The 16,968-nt window shown below is 37.6% G+C and overlaps 1 protein-coding gene across 4 annotated transcripts in view; it reads right to left on the minus strand.

The window, feature by feature from the left end:
* Positions 1 to 16,968, minus strand: part of FYB1 (FYN binding protein 1) — a 172,610-nt gene that overhangs the window by 42,099 nt on the left and 113,543 nt on the right. For all 4 annotated transcript variants that reach the window (XM_081524339.1, XM_081524337.1, XM_081524338.1 and 1 more), the window contains one exon: positions 11,836 to 11,992. In XM_081524339.1, coding sequence (XP_081380465.1) covers positions 11,836 to 11,992 — 157 coding nt within the window. The remainder of the gene's footprint in view (positions 1 to 11,835; positions 11,993 to 16,968) is intronic.

The following is a 16,968-nucleotide window of genomic DNA, read 5'->3' on the forward strand; positions in this document are numbered from 1 at the left end:
GAGGAAAAAGTGAAAATGGGGTAAGTAGATGCTCTTCTTACAATGAAAAAGAAAAAAAAAAAGGGTTATTTAAAAATAACTCCTGGACTTCCCTGGTGGTCCAGTGGTTGGGAATCTGGCAGGGGACACATGTTTGGTCTGGGAAGATCCCACATGTTGTGGGCAACTAAGCCTGTGTGCCACAGCTACTGAAGCCATGCTCCACAGCAAGAGAAACCACCCCCACGAGAAGCCCATGCCCTGCACTAGAGAGAAGCCTCCACTCGCCACAACTGGAGAAAGGCTGCGAGCAGCAATAAAGACCCGGTGCAGCCAATAATAATAATAAAAGTAATAAAATTTTAAAAACAAGATAAAAATAACTCTTTTTTCTTTCATATCTACTCTGCTTTAAAACTTCAGAAGTCAGTAGAACAGGTGTTAGCTTTGTACTGACGCTGCTACTGCTGCAAAAAGGTGGCGAATTGGGGAAATTGTGTCGGGCACTGTCCATTCAAAGTGAGCACCTACAATTAATCTGTAGTTTCAGGGCAGTAATATGTTTTTCTGTTAAAAATGACAGTATATCAATAAGTCAATTCTAGGTTCTGAAGGCAGATAATTGGCTGTATGGTATAGATTGCAAAGGCCATGAATTTCAATCCTGGCTCTTCCCCCCTTTCTAGGTTTTCTCTGCCTGGCTTTGCTTCCATCAGTTGTGGTTTGGACTCCAAGGTGCTTCATTTCAAACCACTTCACTCCAACTGCTCATAACAGTTATCAATACCTGGGCCCCACGAATCCCTAAGGATTTATGGAACCATCTATATTTTCTATTTCTATTCTTGGGTTGATTAGCATAGCAGGGGAAAATTGCCATCTTACTGATTCAGGAGATTACACATAATTGACATTCAGTCTCAGCTGTACTCGAAACTCTATCCTATAATCTCGTTACACCTTTTTCCTAGTCAATCTTCTCTTACATCGTTCTTCTTGATAACTATTCAAGACCTTCACTTCTTCCCTTACATCTCCTATTTCTCTCCTTTCCCTTATCATTAGATGATTTTGTTTCTTATTTCACTATTTAGCTGTTATTGGGAGTGAACTCTCTTAAGAAAATACATTTCTTTAACTCCCAAGGTTATCTACAATTACACCCATCCTTACATCTCCTGCCCAAAGTTCGTTCTCTCTGTGTTCTGAATGCTATCTGAATGATCAGTTATTTCACTCCTTTTATTCCTTTTCTTCTATGTGTCATCATATCATATCATTTATTTATCATTACTATTGTTCTTCTTTCACTCCCCATCCCTAAATATCTCACTATAGTAAGCCCTCTACAAACAAATCTTCAAGTGGCAAGCTTTCAAAGATGCAAATGTGCATATGTGTTTGCATATCCAACTACATCAGGGGTAAGTGAAATTGCAGCTTGCCTTCCGTCTCCTATTACTGATGATCCTTCAGCTCTGCTATCTCTCACGTCTTCTCCCTCCTCCAATTAGTATCTCTTCTTGCCTGTTCACTCAATACCAGCCCCTGTATGCCAGCTATTGTAATGTTCTAGTGTATTTTGAAGATACTGTACCATAAGAGTAAAAATGTTTTCTTTACTTTTTGTGTTTATTTGTTTTTTATGTATTACTTATGTTAAAAGTATTATAAACCTATTACAGTACAGTATTATATAGCCCATTGTGTTAGTTGGGTACCGAGGCTTGTAGTTACAGCCTAAGGTAGTACTTACAACCTAGGTTAGAACAAATGGACTTATGAGCTTCCTCTCAGAATGGACTTTGTTCATATATAAGGGACTTATTGCACTGTTTCCTCCCTCAGCCCAAGTTACTCTCATTCATAAAGGACACACATTTCTCTTCATCTTTCTAAATTCTACACATCACCACAAGGACATCTTCCTCTTCCCAGTTCAAGTAGGAAAATCTGTCCATACTCACTTTACTTGCTCTCCTCCCCTTCATTGACTGCAATCTAACTTCCTTCGCTAATCCTTCACTGAAACTACTCTTAAAAAGCTTAATTACTGAATCCACTAAACACTTCTCGGCCTGCACCTTCTTTGATTGCCTTGTGGCCCTTAACACCATATCGGCTATTTTGCCTTCCTGGAGCCTCTCTTGGTTCCATGAGAAATCTCTTCTGGCTCATGTCTTGTCTCTCTGGTCTCAATCCCACAGTTTTCTTTGTGGGTTAGTTTCCTCTGACTTCTCTTTTAAGTGATGGTGTTCTTTTGTGTTCTTGTCTTGGCTTCCTCATTTTTTCCTTCTACCTTTGTCCCTAGATGTTCTTATATTCTCATATGCTTCCTCACCTTCACAAAATATCTTAATGTTGGTGACTTCACATTGAAATCTCTAGCCCATAGAGAATCTCATATTCTTTGTTTCAGACACATCTATCTATCATCTACCTATCTATATATTCATCTTTCTATCTGTATTTGTATGTCCCACTGATGGTTCTATATTAACATCCCTGAAGCTGAGTTTTTGCCCTCTCATCTCAGCCTAAATCTATTTTTCCTACTCAGTTTCTTACCTTGGTGAATTATACCACAAATTCACTTCACCACTCAAGCCTCACTCAAAAAGTGAGAGCCTATAGTTCTCATTCTTTTACAGTGCTATGTCAAATTAATCAAGTTCTGTCAGTTCTACGTATTTAATATCTCCTATAATACACTTCAATAAACTGTGGAAAATTCTGAAAGAGATGGGAATACCAGACCATCTGACCTGTCTCCTGAGAAACCTATATGCAGGTCAGGAAGCAACAGTTAGAACTGGACATGGAACAACAGACTGGTTCCAAACAGGAAAAGGAGTACGTCAAGGCTGTATATTGTCACCCTGCTTATTTAACTTATACGCAGAGTACATCATGAGAAACGTTGGGCTGGGAGAAACACAAGCTGGAATCAAGATTGCTGGGAGAAATATCAATAACCTCAGATATGCGGATGACACCACCCTTATGGCAGAAAGTGAAGAAGAACTAAAGAGCCTCTTGATGAAGGTGAAAGAGGAGAGTGAAAAAGTTGGCTTAAAGCTCAACGTTCGGAAAACTAAGATCATGGCATCTGGTCCCATCACTTCATGGGAAATAGATGGGGAAACAGTGGAAACAGTGTCAGACTTTATTTTTTGGGGCTCCAGAATCACTGCTGATGGTGACTGCAGCCATGAAATTAAAAGATGCTTACTCCTTGGAAGGAAGGTTATGGCCAACCTAGATAGCATGTTTAAAAGCAGAGACATTACTTTGCCAACAAAAGTCCGTCTAGTCAAGGCTATGGTTTTTCCAGTGGTCATGTATGGATGTGAGAGTTGGATGGTGAAGAAAGCTGAGCGCCAAAGAATTGATGCTTTTGAACTGTGGTGTTGGAGAAGACTCTTGAGAGTCCTTTGGACTGCAAGGAGATCCAATCAATCCAACCTAAAGGAGATCAGTCCTGGGTGTTCATTGGAAGGACTGATATTGAAGCTGAAACTCCAATCCTTTGGCCACCTCATGTGAAGAGTTGACTCATTGGAAAAGACCCTAATGCTGGGAAGGATTGGGGGCAGGAGGAGAAGGGGACGACAGAGGATGAGATGGTTGGATGGTATCACTGACTTGATGGACATGGGTTTGGGTGGACTCCGTGAGTTGGTGATGGACAGGGAGGTCTGGCGTGCTGCAGTTCATGGGGTCGCAAAGAGTCAGACACGACTGAGCGACTCAGCTGGACTGAACTGATAATACACTTCCCCTTCCATCTCTCTCCCCTGTCCTGCTAGACACAAGAGCAGGATTCTACCATCACTAGTGTGGACCCCTGCAGTGGCCTTCTGGATAGTCTTCTAGTAATGACAATTGTGCTTCATCTTTTCTACCCTTAAAGTCCCTTCTTTATGCAGCTGCCAAAGTGATCTTTCTAATGTGAAATTAATACCATTTGAAGAATGTGAACAGGAAGAGCTTTGTTATCACTGAGGCCATAAAAAAGGCTTAGTGGTTGTCCTTGTGACTCTGGAAGAAATGCCTTAGATACAAATGTGTAGTCATAAACTTTTATCTAATAAATTCACTTAAAAAAATGAACATTTAAAAATTAACATATATGCATAGCTTACTATCTAGGTAAATGTGAAGGCCCAGTGAGATTGATCATGACATGACACCTGTTTTTCTTAGTTGGCCTTTTTAGATCTTAGAAGATTCAGAATCATATACAGAAAGGATGAAGTAATTCAAACCCATGATACAAATATCTGTGAAATAAGTTTTCTAATCATTGGGACAATAATGTATGTTCAATATTTTAAGTGTTTGTTATGTTTAAGAAATTTGTTACATTAGATATTCATGAGTTAAGCTTATCATTTTAGTTGAAAAGTAAGGACTCTTAAGTGTTGAATGTCTATGATTGCTGGCTTCGCAAAACAGAGCCAGCTAAAACTATGAGCTCCTGATAAAAAAATCCACCATCACCTAGGAAGGAGTCTTACGTCTTACCTAAACAAAGAAAGAAACACATTTAGAAAATAGAACGAAATTTGATCAAATGCTTGTCTATAGCCAACAACAAGTTTACAGAGGAATGGGGAACACATAAGCTTACTATAAGGAAGCAATCAGCACAATGTAGACTGGGGGCAACTATAATGCCCACCAACAACTTGATGTATTCAACAAAGAAACTGCAATAAGTAAAAAGAAAGTAATACAAGGGGAACCTATAGCTTGAAAGAGAATTGCAAATCATATAAGCCATAGACTTCGCTTGGATTCTTACTCAAACAAACAAAAAAAGCCACACAGGATTTAAGAGACAACCGAATAGTGGCTTGATGTTTTATATGAATACAAAGGGTCTATTTTTAGGAATACCTACTGAAATATTTACGAATGTAATTATATGATGTTCGATATTAGTTTCAAAATAATATGAGATGAGGGAAGTGGGTAGTGTTTAGATAAAACAAGATTGGTGGTGAGCTTATAATTGTTGAAGTTGGGGAGGGGTATATAGGTACTCATTATATTATTCTCCTTGCCTTTTATATGCTTAACATTTTTTAAAATAAATATGTTTCTTTAAAAGTATCTGACAGATCCAATTGTAAATGCAATTGGATTATTTAAAGGAACTGGATACTGTTTAATAGATTTATGATTTGTTTACAAGTTCTTGGGAGGGTTTTGCTGAGTAAAGTTATGAAATTTGTTCAGTCAGGCATCAGAAATGCTTAAAAATAAAATTCAGTATGTAAATTCATACACGTAATGTCAAACGTGTAGAGGAGTTTAATTACTTAAATTTATTATAAGCATAAGTATTGATATGAAAGAATTTAGTCTGAGTTGTCCAATCATTGATCAAAGATCCCCCTGAAAATAATCATTTTTATTGAAATAAAAATTACCGGGTATATAAATAGCATAGCAAGTTATGTGAATTTAAGTACTTAAAATAAATTAGGCCTTTGCATTATTAACTTTAGTAAATTGAGTATTAATTAAGAGCATAAGATGTAAAACACCTCAGACATCAAACTACATTGACATTGTGTAGAATAAAGTCTATTGTCCTTTTCATAGTGTACAGGACCTTAGGATCAGTTCTGCTCTTTTACAGTTTTATTTTTCATATTTTCTCTTCTTACATCATCTTCTTTTCAGATATTAACACTGAATTCACTTATTCTCTGAACACTGGTTTATTGTTCCTCCATGCTTGTCCCACACTATTGGTCTTCTCTGGAGTAATCCTCCCTTCTCATCATCCCCTGTGGAGGCCCTCCTTAATCTTTAAGATTCTTCTTAAACACTCCTTCCTCTGTGAAGTTATCTCAACTCTCCCAAGCTCATGCAGTTGCTACTTCCATATGTCATACATTGCTCACTACAGAGACTATTCTGGATTAATGTAGTTATACAGCAATTACTTGCAGGTCTCTATTCCTACTATGAGACCATAAACCCTTGGTATGACGAGATTATGTCTTTGTTAGTTAATTTATTATTATGACTGTCATAATAATAGGAAGCTGTTAGAATAATTCTTGTCAGGTTTAGGACTTTTGACTAAATCAGTGCTGTCTTAGTAACACTAAGAAACTAGCATTTATTACTAAAGCAAACTGTTTATTATTTTTGAAAATAATATTAAGTTAAAAAGACTACTGGACTTGCAGTTAACTTCCTGAAACACATGGAAGAGTAACAAATATTTGCAAAATGAAGATCTGTGTATCATGCTCATACATATGTACTTGTACTTAATGTAAACCATTTATTCCTTGTAGATAATGTTTACATGCACACATATATTCATATATTCATGGACCCAACATTATAGCGTCTCCATTTTAGTTTTATAGAGGTCTGAATTCAACACATATAGAACAGCAAAATATTCACTAAATGTGAAATAATGTTAAGAATAGGAATAACAGTGAAGAATACAAGGAAGAAAGATGAGGGGGAGAAGGAGGTGAGTGTCATGGACAGACCCCGATCAAACTGTCACCAATCGTTCAAAAAAAAAAAAAAGTGTTACAGGCATTGAGAAAAGCCAAACAAAGAGAAACAGACAATCAACAAAACTAGTCACAACCCAAGTCCTAGAAATTGAAGCAGAAGGAGCGGGTGAAGAAGAAAAGGAGGCTTATCAGTTGTTACAGTAAGGACGTTTATTCAAAGTCTTTCACTGTAGTTCTTTGTTTTTCTACTTTAGCATACAGAATTAAAAAAGAATAGCAAAATAAATTTAATGTTATGACTGTCGTGCTCAGAAAGCTATTACAGTTCTATTTCCTGACTTTTAAAGATGGGAAGCTCTTGACCCTTATACCTTATTTGCCATTCATGACCTTTATCCCGTGACTTTAGCATTTGTCAGTTTGATTTTTAAAGACAGAGGAAATCTAAGTGACACTTTGTTCTATGCCTGCCCTCACTTAAAATGAAATCCAGTGAATTTTTCTTTGGAACACGTCTTCCTGTATTTAATGCATGAGAAATTATACAACTATGATGACTTGTTTAAGCCATTGGACTTAGGTAACTCTGTCTGGGAGTACATGACTGATATGGCAAGTCTCAAATTCCAGAAAATGTTAAATATTTCTAACTAATAAAAAAGGTTACAATGGTGAATTCTTACATTTCCTCTAATTTTAGAGCCAGAAAAATCTCACACTGAGTAAGAATGACCTCAAGGTAAGATCTGGTTAAACTTTCCTTTTTCAACCTTAGTCATTTCCATTAGTTATTATTTCTTATTACTTCACTTTTCCTGTCTCATTACTATTAATAACCATGTAATTCGCTTTGTATACTAAAATATTGAACTATTGGTTCTATATTCATATGAAGAATTAGTTATATTGTTAAAATTATTATTAATTTTTTCAAGTGGCACCAAGGAATACGTTATCCTAAAGAAGTTGATTTGAACACTGAAAATGATAAACGAGCTCTTCTGACCCATTTCAGTTCCTCTTCAGACATCTGAATAAAATAGAAAATGGCACTAGCTGCTTTCTGACCACTAGGTGGGGAAACAATACAATTTAAAATGCAGTATAACTTTGGCTTCAACTACTTTCTTTTAAAATATGTTTATTATTTTAAATTATCACCTGCCTCCAATTCTTTACATTCTTAAGGGATTCTGACCTGAATGATATAATTACAAGTGACTTTTGGGAAGTAGGCAGGTAATAAAGGCCATGTGATCTCCTGAAATTCTTTCTTTGATCCACATTAGAAGGTCTTTTCCTTGCCTTAAGCAACACAGACTCTACACCCTGGGGGGAAATGTGAACCTTATCAGTCATTTATGCCTCTGGGGAGCCAGTCCCTCACCTGAGCACTGGTTCTTGTTCTAATCCTTGGTTCTAGGAATGCACTTCCTCTGTGATCCTAACAGTGTCTGACTTGAAGCATGGAGTAGATGCCCATGACAAACATATATTTATAACTCAGAACTCCCTTCCAATCTTCACTTCTTACACCTAATTGCCTCCTCAAAGCTGCCTCCACAGCTTTGCACAGCTGTGCTGTCCTGACTTTCCCCACGCCCAAACTTGCTCACCTTCAGCCAATCTCATTCAGTTATGGACACATCATCCTTGGAGTTACTCTGGCTCAGAACCTTGGAGCCGCCCTGGATCCTCTTTTCCTTTCATACCCTAAGTCCAAATTCTGTGGTCTCTACCTTCAAAGTACATCCAGAATCTGGACCCCTGTCATCATCTCCACTGCACCATCCTGGTTAGACTATCTTGTCTGCATTTCTGTAGGATCTGCCTAACTGGTTTCCCTTCTTCAACATTTGCCTACTACCTTTTTTCAGACAGCTATTAAGGTAATAGTCACAAAACGTGAGCCTGAAAAACATCACTGCTCCACTCAAGCGCTTCAGCGTTTCCCATGTCACTTAGGATAAGAGCCATCATCTCTATCACAACCTGCAGGGCCTGTATGAGACTGTCTCTACTATACCTTCCATCTACTCCAGCCTCAGTTACCTCTTTTCGAGCCCCTAGATATTCGCGGACTTTGTTCTGTCTGTCCTCTCTGACTAGAAAGTTCTTCCTCCAGATATCTGCATGCTTTAACGCCTTCACTTCCTTGAGTCTTTTCTCAAGTATAACTTCCTATAAGGGGAGCGACCCTCATGTCTCCTTTTAAAGTTGCAACACACTGTCCCCATGCCTCACACTACACCACCTAACCTGTTCTACTTTATCCCATATCACTTGATATTTCCTAACATTCTATATCTTTTACTAGTTTATTATTTTTTCCATTATGTCTCTTGCCCCCTGCTTTATGTGAGTAGGGATCTTTATTTTGCTCACTGATATTTCCTGAACTTCTATTACAAAGGCACAAAGTGGTGCCTCACAAAATAATTACTAGCAGGGTGGTGGTGCAAAGAAAAGCACAGAGGCACCCATCTTTCACAATTTTACTTAAAGATCATCCCACAAATTTCCCTCTCACATGAAATATAAGTTTGTGAGCCTGACTATCAAGACTCATTTTACTTTCATTTCCTCTTTGTGTCTTTTCTAGCTTCCCCTGCTTGGGGAAAAGTTTCAAACCTAGATATTTCTTCATTTTGGATTTTACTTGGGCTCTCTGATGGGAGCCTGAAAGTCTTACACCATATACCACATTTTTACTTTTGAAAAAATAATCATCTTACAGACATCCCTTAGCTTTCATCTTCATCTGACATTTAACTTTTAGATGTGACAGTTCCAGCGTATTCAGGCAATGTAATATCCAAATTCTTGTTTCTCAGCATCTTTTTTTTCTGAGAGTATACATTTTGAGGAGTTGGTAACTCTTAAATGAATCAGACTTTTGAATTAGGAGTCCTTAATAAAATAGAAATAAGGATGAAGTTAAATTTATTACAACTGATGGATTTTGCTAATTTCTGGTGTAAGCAATGTTACAAGCAAAAATTTGAACCTGGTTGGTTGGTGGACTCTTTCTGACTTTGTAAGAATTTCCTACAAATGTGGGAAATTGACCAGCATCGGTAGGATGCAATAGTCCAGGCTACTGGTCTCTTTGAAATTCTTTCTTCCTTCGACAGCTTTGTATTCCTTATCTTATCCCAGTGGATTCTAGGGGACAGGTTTACAGAAAAAAGTCAGCGTAGCAGGCCTGAAACTGCTATTTTAAAAAGAATCTTCTTCCAAGATGGTCTGTTGGCTTATATCTGGGAACTCAGCTTCTAAAGCATTCCTTGCACTGACAGGAAAAGTTGCCTAATGTTAAGAGTGCTTTGCTGTGCCTAGACTGTATAAACAACACGACTTATGGTGAACACCTGCTTTACTTCTAGAAGTCTGGTATTTTGGTAGTTGCTAGGAAGAAGGTGCCTAGGTGGCAGCTTTCTATAGAAAGATGACTCTAATAGGCTTCCCTGGGAAGCAATACCACACGTATATTGCATTTTTGTAGCTAGAGAAAGGAGCGGTTTTACTCTGTCCACTGCCAAGTTTAGAAGAAGAGTATGACTCGGATAAATCTTAGCCATGAGTACTCCTGTATGCTAAGTCCTGTGTGTCCTTGCGGTTGATCACCAAACGTAGGACTGGTCTTGGGGACTCTAAAACAACAGGAATAGTGATAAACCCTCCTCCATGATTTCAGTCAATGAATTACCAGTCTTTTGCCTTATAAATTATCCGGAATTCATACTCAATGTATTTACTGAAATTTCTCACTAGAATTACACAGGATCCAGAAGCCTAATTAAAGCCATCTGCTGGGATAGAGTCATATAATAAGCCTCAAAAGTACTGAGATCAAAATCTAATGGGTTAAATTCTTCAGAGTAGGATAAAGACACAGGATTTAATACACATGAAAAGAAAGTAATTCATACAGAAATCAAGTTTATATAAGAGCACATATTAGTTATTTTAATTAAGTTACTATTTATTCGACACATATGTTAGTAGGCAAATGGCTCATATTCTCCTTTGGTAGCTGGTTGTCATAAACTAGGATTCATAAACTCGAATGCCTGGAAGGGCATGTGGTTAACATAAATGTAAAATGCAGGTTGTATGTAAGATAGTAAACTGCTCTAACAACTTCTTGTCAGTTGGAGTTCTGCTTTTAACCAACAGCACCCCCTCACCCCCCATCAAAGCCTAATAAAGTGAAACATAGCACTGGCTACCCATGACAAGTGTATTTTCAACTCCTGCTCTAAATTGTAATTATCACCATTGAAGGAAAGCTGTCAATCAGACATGATATTAATTGAGTCTATCATAAGGATTATGGGTATTAAGTACTTTAGATGCAATGAACATCAATCTGGTAGGGGACTGAAGTGAAAAACAACTGTAGCTAAATATTTTTGGCATATTTGTGGTAAAGGACAATCATGCAAAACAATTTTTTAGAAGAAGAAATAGAAGATCTACTCTGACTTGCCAACAGAATCTGTGCTTGCCATTGTCTGTTTCTCTTTAAAACAACATTTCATTCTATCCCAGTCTTCTGCTTGTTTTTTTCTCAACCAGCTCTTCTGGTATATCACGGATAAAGAGCCTGCGCATAACAACATATACAGTTCTGACATTTCTAAAAAGTACCATCTAAGAAAAGTGAGAGTGGGCTTGAATAAGTTTCCTATTTTTTTCATACACAGTCAGAAATCTGATTACTCAGAGAAAACCTTCATTTTTTTTTTACTTATAGGAGGTTATTTAGCAGAGTGGTTAAAAGTATACAGTGGACTCAGACTGCTATTGAGAGTCTGCTATTGAGAGTTACTTAACCTCTGTAAAGTTCCATTTACTCATCTGTGAAATGATGAAAACACTATCCACTCGATGAAGTCATAAGGACTATATACATAAAGTGCCTAGCACATTACAGACAGCCAGTAAAATATGGCGGTGGTGATGATAATGGTGGTGGTATTGGTGGTAATGATGGTGATGATGAAAATGTTGGTGGCAGTGATGCTAATGGTAGTGGTGGTAAAAATGATGATGAAGGTTAAGGAGATGGTGGTTGTGCTGACCTGAAGAATGCTTCAGAACTTCTAAAAAGGCTCTAGAAATTTTCCTCAAATGAACTCTTAAGGGGAAAGCCATTGCCAAAACAGATAAATAAGAATTGCTAAAGGATATGGAGGTGTGAGAGCAGCTTGCTAAGCCATCTCTTTTCCCTGCTAACTGACTACTTTTGTGGCTCCACCAGAGTCACATGGAACCCTCAGCACTCAGCCAAGCATAGTTTGAAAATTACTGACAAGAGATTGACAAAGAAATGGCAAAAGGATCTTTTGCTTACTTGAGGTCTAAGGGAGGTTTAATGTTTCTGGGAGGTAGACTTGGGGCTGGCAATTGTGTTGGGTGAGACGCTGGCAATGGTGGTTGGCTGGCCGGATGGGATGGTGGAGGTGGCGGTAGGGCAGTCGTTGAGAAAGTCATTGGTCCTTTGTTGGTACCTAAGAAGCAAAACAAAAAATACTGTGAATTAAGACAAATCTTCATCATGCAATAACTGACCATTTCAAGTATGCAGAAATGAGGATTTTAAACATAATAATGAAGGAAATGCATTGTAAGTTGAATTAATGTTTTAAAGAATTAATACTCTCAGTATCACGGGACATAGATTTTTAAATGTTCCATTTCTCCCCAACCCCACCACCCAGTTTACTGATATATAACTGACAAATAAAATTTTAAGATATTTAAACTGTATAATGTGATGATTTGATACACATATATGTTGTGAAAGGTTTCTCCCCACCAAGTTAATTAATATCTATCAGTTCACATATTTATCTTTTTGGGAAGGGTGACGAGAATACTTAAGTTCTACTCTTTTAACAAATTCCAATTATACGATATAGTGTTATCAACTGTAGTCACCATGTTCTGTTTTAGATCCTTAGACTTTATGCATCTTATAAATGAAAGTTTCTACCCTTTGACCAACCACTTCTCCTTTTTCCACCCAACTCTGCCCCTGGCAACCACTTTTCTACTGCTTATATTTTATACAAAAAGTTTCCTAATTCCTTTTAGATATTTCTGTCTCTCTTATGGTAATTATTAGAGCCTGGCTATAGTCCATGGGGTCACAAAGAGTCGGACACGACTAAGCAACCTCATTTCACTTCACTCTCTCCTCACTATCATAGTCCTCTAGGAGTTTTAAAAATTGTCTAGCCCCTACACCCCCGACTTGTGACATTCCTTGACAGGAGAAAATCTCACAGGATTAGCTCATGTTTTCTTTTGCCAGCCATTTTTTGGGGGATTGAGGTAGGGATAATTAGTTCCCTTATAAATCTGATAAATGAAAATTTCTGATTACATTTATATGTTAGAAATATTTTTGTCTTTTTGTCATAAAGTTAAAGTTTTTTGATATTTAAGGCTAACTACTTTTTCTTGAATTAGATTCGTAAATTTTTTCATGGATAATTTGTCACTAGAGTTACATTTAGGAAGGCCTTCCCTATCCTGAGAACACATAATTATTAACCTTATATTTTCTCCTATTTCTCATTGGATTCATTTTTTTACATTTAACTTTTAAAATTATTAGTAATTTATTTTGGAATTAGATGTGAGATCAGGATCTATTTTTATGGGTTTATTGTTGTTCTTAAATCATTTACCAATGTCCCAGGACCATTTATCTAAGGTACTATTACTTACCTCTTCTTTCATAAAACAAATATTGAAAATCCTAGTGAATGAGACAGATGAAAATGCAGCTTGTTATTTTAATTTATAAATAATATGGTTTGATAGAATCATAAGTGACTTGAAAGCTTTACACAAAAAGAATAAGCCACTGTGAATGGATATTAATAAATCAATGGTGGTTTAGTCACCAAGTTGAGTCCGATTCTTGCAATCCCATGGACTGTAGCCCGCCAGGCTCCTCTGCCCATGGGATTTCCCAGGAAAGAATACTCTAGCGCGTACCCATTTCCTTCTCCAGAGTATCTTCCTGACTCAGGGATCGAATTTGGGTCTCTTGCACAGCAAGCAGATTCTTTACCAACTGAGCTACCAAGGAAGCCCTAATAAACCATTACCCAAAGAGAAGAAAAATTATTTATTAGCTATTTGTGACATCTTTTCACGGAAAATGTTTTGCCAAGTGGGAGACTCCATCTCATGAGAGTGATCTAAGGCCTGAAGGTGAGAAATTATAGGCATGGTTTGGGGAATGCCGAACTGAGTAGACTAGAACCCAACCTACCCTGAACTCCATGTGCTACGGGTTTATCTTTACACAGGATTAGGAGGCTTTCTGATCGGGCCGCTGGGGCAAGCCCCTGTTCTTCTTCTTGCCGGGCATCTACTCCCCCTTCCCTGGTTATAATAACTTGAGCTGTCCAGAAAGTGGTGTGATTGCCTGGACTTGTAACTCCAAGGGGTCCTCAGGGACCTATGACAGCCATCTCACCACAACCACCAGAGGGCGTGCCTGAGGGCGCAGTCAAACCAGCGGAAAGGAGAGCCAGGAGATGAAGAATTGGATGGGTTGTATTTTCAAATTACTTTTGGAAAACTGTTAGAGATAATCTGACAGGCTAAATGAGACACTAAACTGTAAGTGTCTTGTTCTTCATTAAGCTTGAGGGAACACACAGTAAGGTATTCCTATGTTACACTAGTATTTAGCAATGGGATATTTTGCTTTGCAAAATCTATGGTCACTTTCAAATACTACAAGGAATATATTTGCATGCATACAAAATAATACTAAGGAAAAGCATCTTAGTTTTTCAGGGAGGCAAAAAACAGGTAGACTTCCCTTACTATAATATGATTGGCTCTAAAATCTTAATGTAAACTTCAAAAAAATGTGCCAAAATATAATTAATAATATCAGAATTCTCAAAAGCAAAAACCTAGTCTGATGTGATGGAAGAAAAGAATGGATATTGAATTATAATAAAGCAAGTAAAGAAGAAACAGAAACAATAAATCTATAGGAAATTTCTGAGATTAATTATAACATTAATAAATCTTTTTTTTTTGGTAGGAACCATTTTAGGCATTTTGCATATGGAATTTTATTTAACTTACATAACACTTCTTTGGGTATTTGTTATCTAGTTTCCATTTGATAAGTAAGAAAACTACCCAATTTCAGAGAGTCAGTAAGCAACAGAGATGGAATTCAAACTTAGCCAGAATATAAAACTTAGTTGATATTGTCAGGCTAGTGTATGCTCCTCAGTTCTGTCTCATCACAACAAAGATTTGGAGTGATGATATCTTATGATGTTTGTGCCCTTTCTGCTATGTTCTGTCCATACTCTTAAAGTCATGAGATAGAAATTATGGATAAGTTCAAATGGACATACTAACACGTTTTCATAAGTCCAGCTTTTCTAATTGGTGCTTTTACTCCTAGTGAAATACTGAACAAATGTTTTCAGTTTTATTAGGGCAATATTAACTCTGGAGACTATAAAATAATCTATAAAGAAATTCAAATAAAGTCGTGTTTCGGATATATGTTTCAGAATTTGACAATCAGATAGCAGGAAAGTAGACATCCAGGAGTTAGTGGAAAATGGGCCCCCAAAGATGGATGACTGATACAGATTGACAGGGAAAAAAATGTCTCATGATTTGGAATTGAGGAGCTTGAAATAAAATCATGAAAAGATCTAAAATATATGAAATAAAACAATGGGAAAGAACAATAAGTTTAGAATTTAGTTGGTATCAAGAATTAGAAATGTATAATTTGAGAGTTAACAACCAAAACTCTGATCAATCTATCTGTCTATCTATATATTTGGGTCTTATCCCTCAAGTCTCAGGGATATCAATATTGCCTAGGTAGTCTGTGGCTTTATAAGAATTGAAAAGACCATTTGGAATGTCTTCCTCAGAGAAATGTGCAGGGATATGGGCCTCACAGTAGCAGACAGAGCAAGACTACTGGACAGTACAGGACAGCTCGGTTGCAGTGAGCCAAGCAGGTAAATTTATATCCTACTGCCCACTCTCATTCCAAGTCAGGTTCAGAATTATGTTCCTGGGCCTTTTAATAGGAGCTAAAGGCTTAAGGCCTTAAGTATATTGTCATGCTGCTTATTTAACTTCTATGCAGAGTACATCATAAGAAATGCTGGACTGGATGAAGCACAAGCTGGAATCAAGTTTGCCAAGAGAAATACCAATAACCTCAGCTATGCAGATGAGACCACCCTTATGGCAGAAAGCGAAGAAGAACTAAAGAGCCTCTTGATGAAAGTGAAAGAGGAGAGTGAAAAAGTTGGCTTAAAGCTCAACATTCAGAAAACTAAGATCATGGCATCTGGTCCCATCGCTTCATGGCAAAAATAGACAGGGAAACAATGGAAACAGTGACAGACTTTATTTTCTTGGGCTCCAAAATTACTGCAGATGGTGACTGCAGCCATGAAATTAAAAGATGCTTGCTCGTTGGAAGAAAAATTATGACCAACCTAGACAGCAGATTAAAAAGCAAAGACATTACTTTGCCAGCAAAGGTCCGTCTAGTCAAAGCTATGGTTTTTTCAGTAGTCATGTATGGATGTAAGACTTGGACTATAAAGAAAGCTGAGCACTGAAGAATTGATACTTTTAAACTCTGGTTTTGGAGAAGCCTCTTGAGAGTCCCTTGGACAGCAAGGAGATCCAACTAGACCATCCTAAAGGAAATCCTGTCTTGAATATTCATTGGAAGGACTGATGCTGAAGCTGAAACTCCAATACTTTGGCCACCTGATGCGCAGAACTGACTCATTGGAAAAGACCTTGATGCTGGGAAAGATTGAAGGTGGGAGGAGAAGGGGACAACAGAGGATGAGATGGTTGGATGGCATCACTGGCTCAATGGACATGAGTTTGAGTAAGCTGCGGGAGTTGGTGATGGACAGGGAGGCCTGGCATGCTGCAGTCCATGGGGTCGCAAAGAGTTGGACATGACTGAGCGACTGCACTGAACTGAACTAAGGCTTCAAGTAGGTGCTGGCCATTTTGCTAAAAAGCTGCATGGGAGTTTGACTTACACCTAGTTGTAACATTTGAACTTCTACAAGAGAAGTAATAAGTTTGATGATAAAATTCTTAACCATAATTTTAAAATATAACTAATACTTTAAAACAAAAGAGAACTGACCATACTTGCAGTAAAGAGCAGTTCATACCGGTTACAGAAAAATGGGAAGAGTTGTAAACGAAGGGGAGAGAAATTGCAAAATTGTCTAGAACATGAAAACAGCTCTCAAGAATCTGGGAAGTTAACAACCTCCAATTTGAATTTTTCATTCTCTTTAATTTTGGGAGCTTAGTAAAGGCCTTGTACAAGTCATGTGCTCTGACACATGGGTGGAACACTTGGGCCATTTTACTAGGAGGAAATGCCTGGCAGGGGCCTCCAGGAGTCTGCCAGCAGTGCCCAGGGGTTATC

The sequence above is a fragment of the Giraffa tippelskirchi genome, chromosome 8, assembly GCF_054371585.1.
Source record: "Giraffa tippelskirchi isolate mGirTip1 chromosome 8, T2T-mGirTip1v1.2.pri, whole genome shotgun sequence".
NCBI lineage: Eukaryota > Metazoa > Chordata > Mammalia > Artiodactyla > Giraffidae > Giraffa > Giraffa tippelskirchi.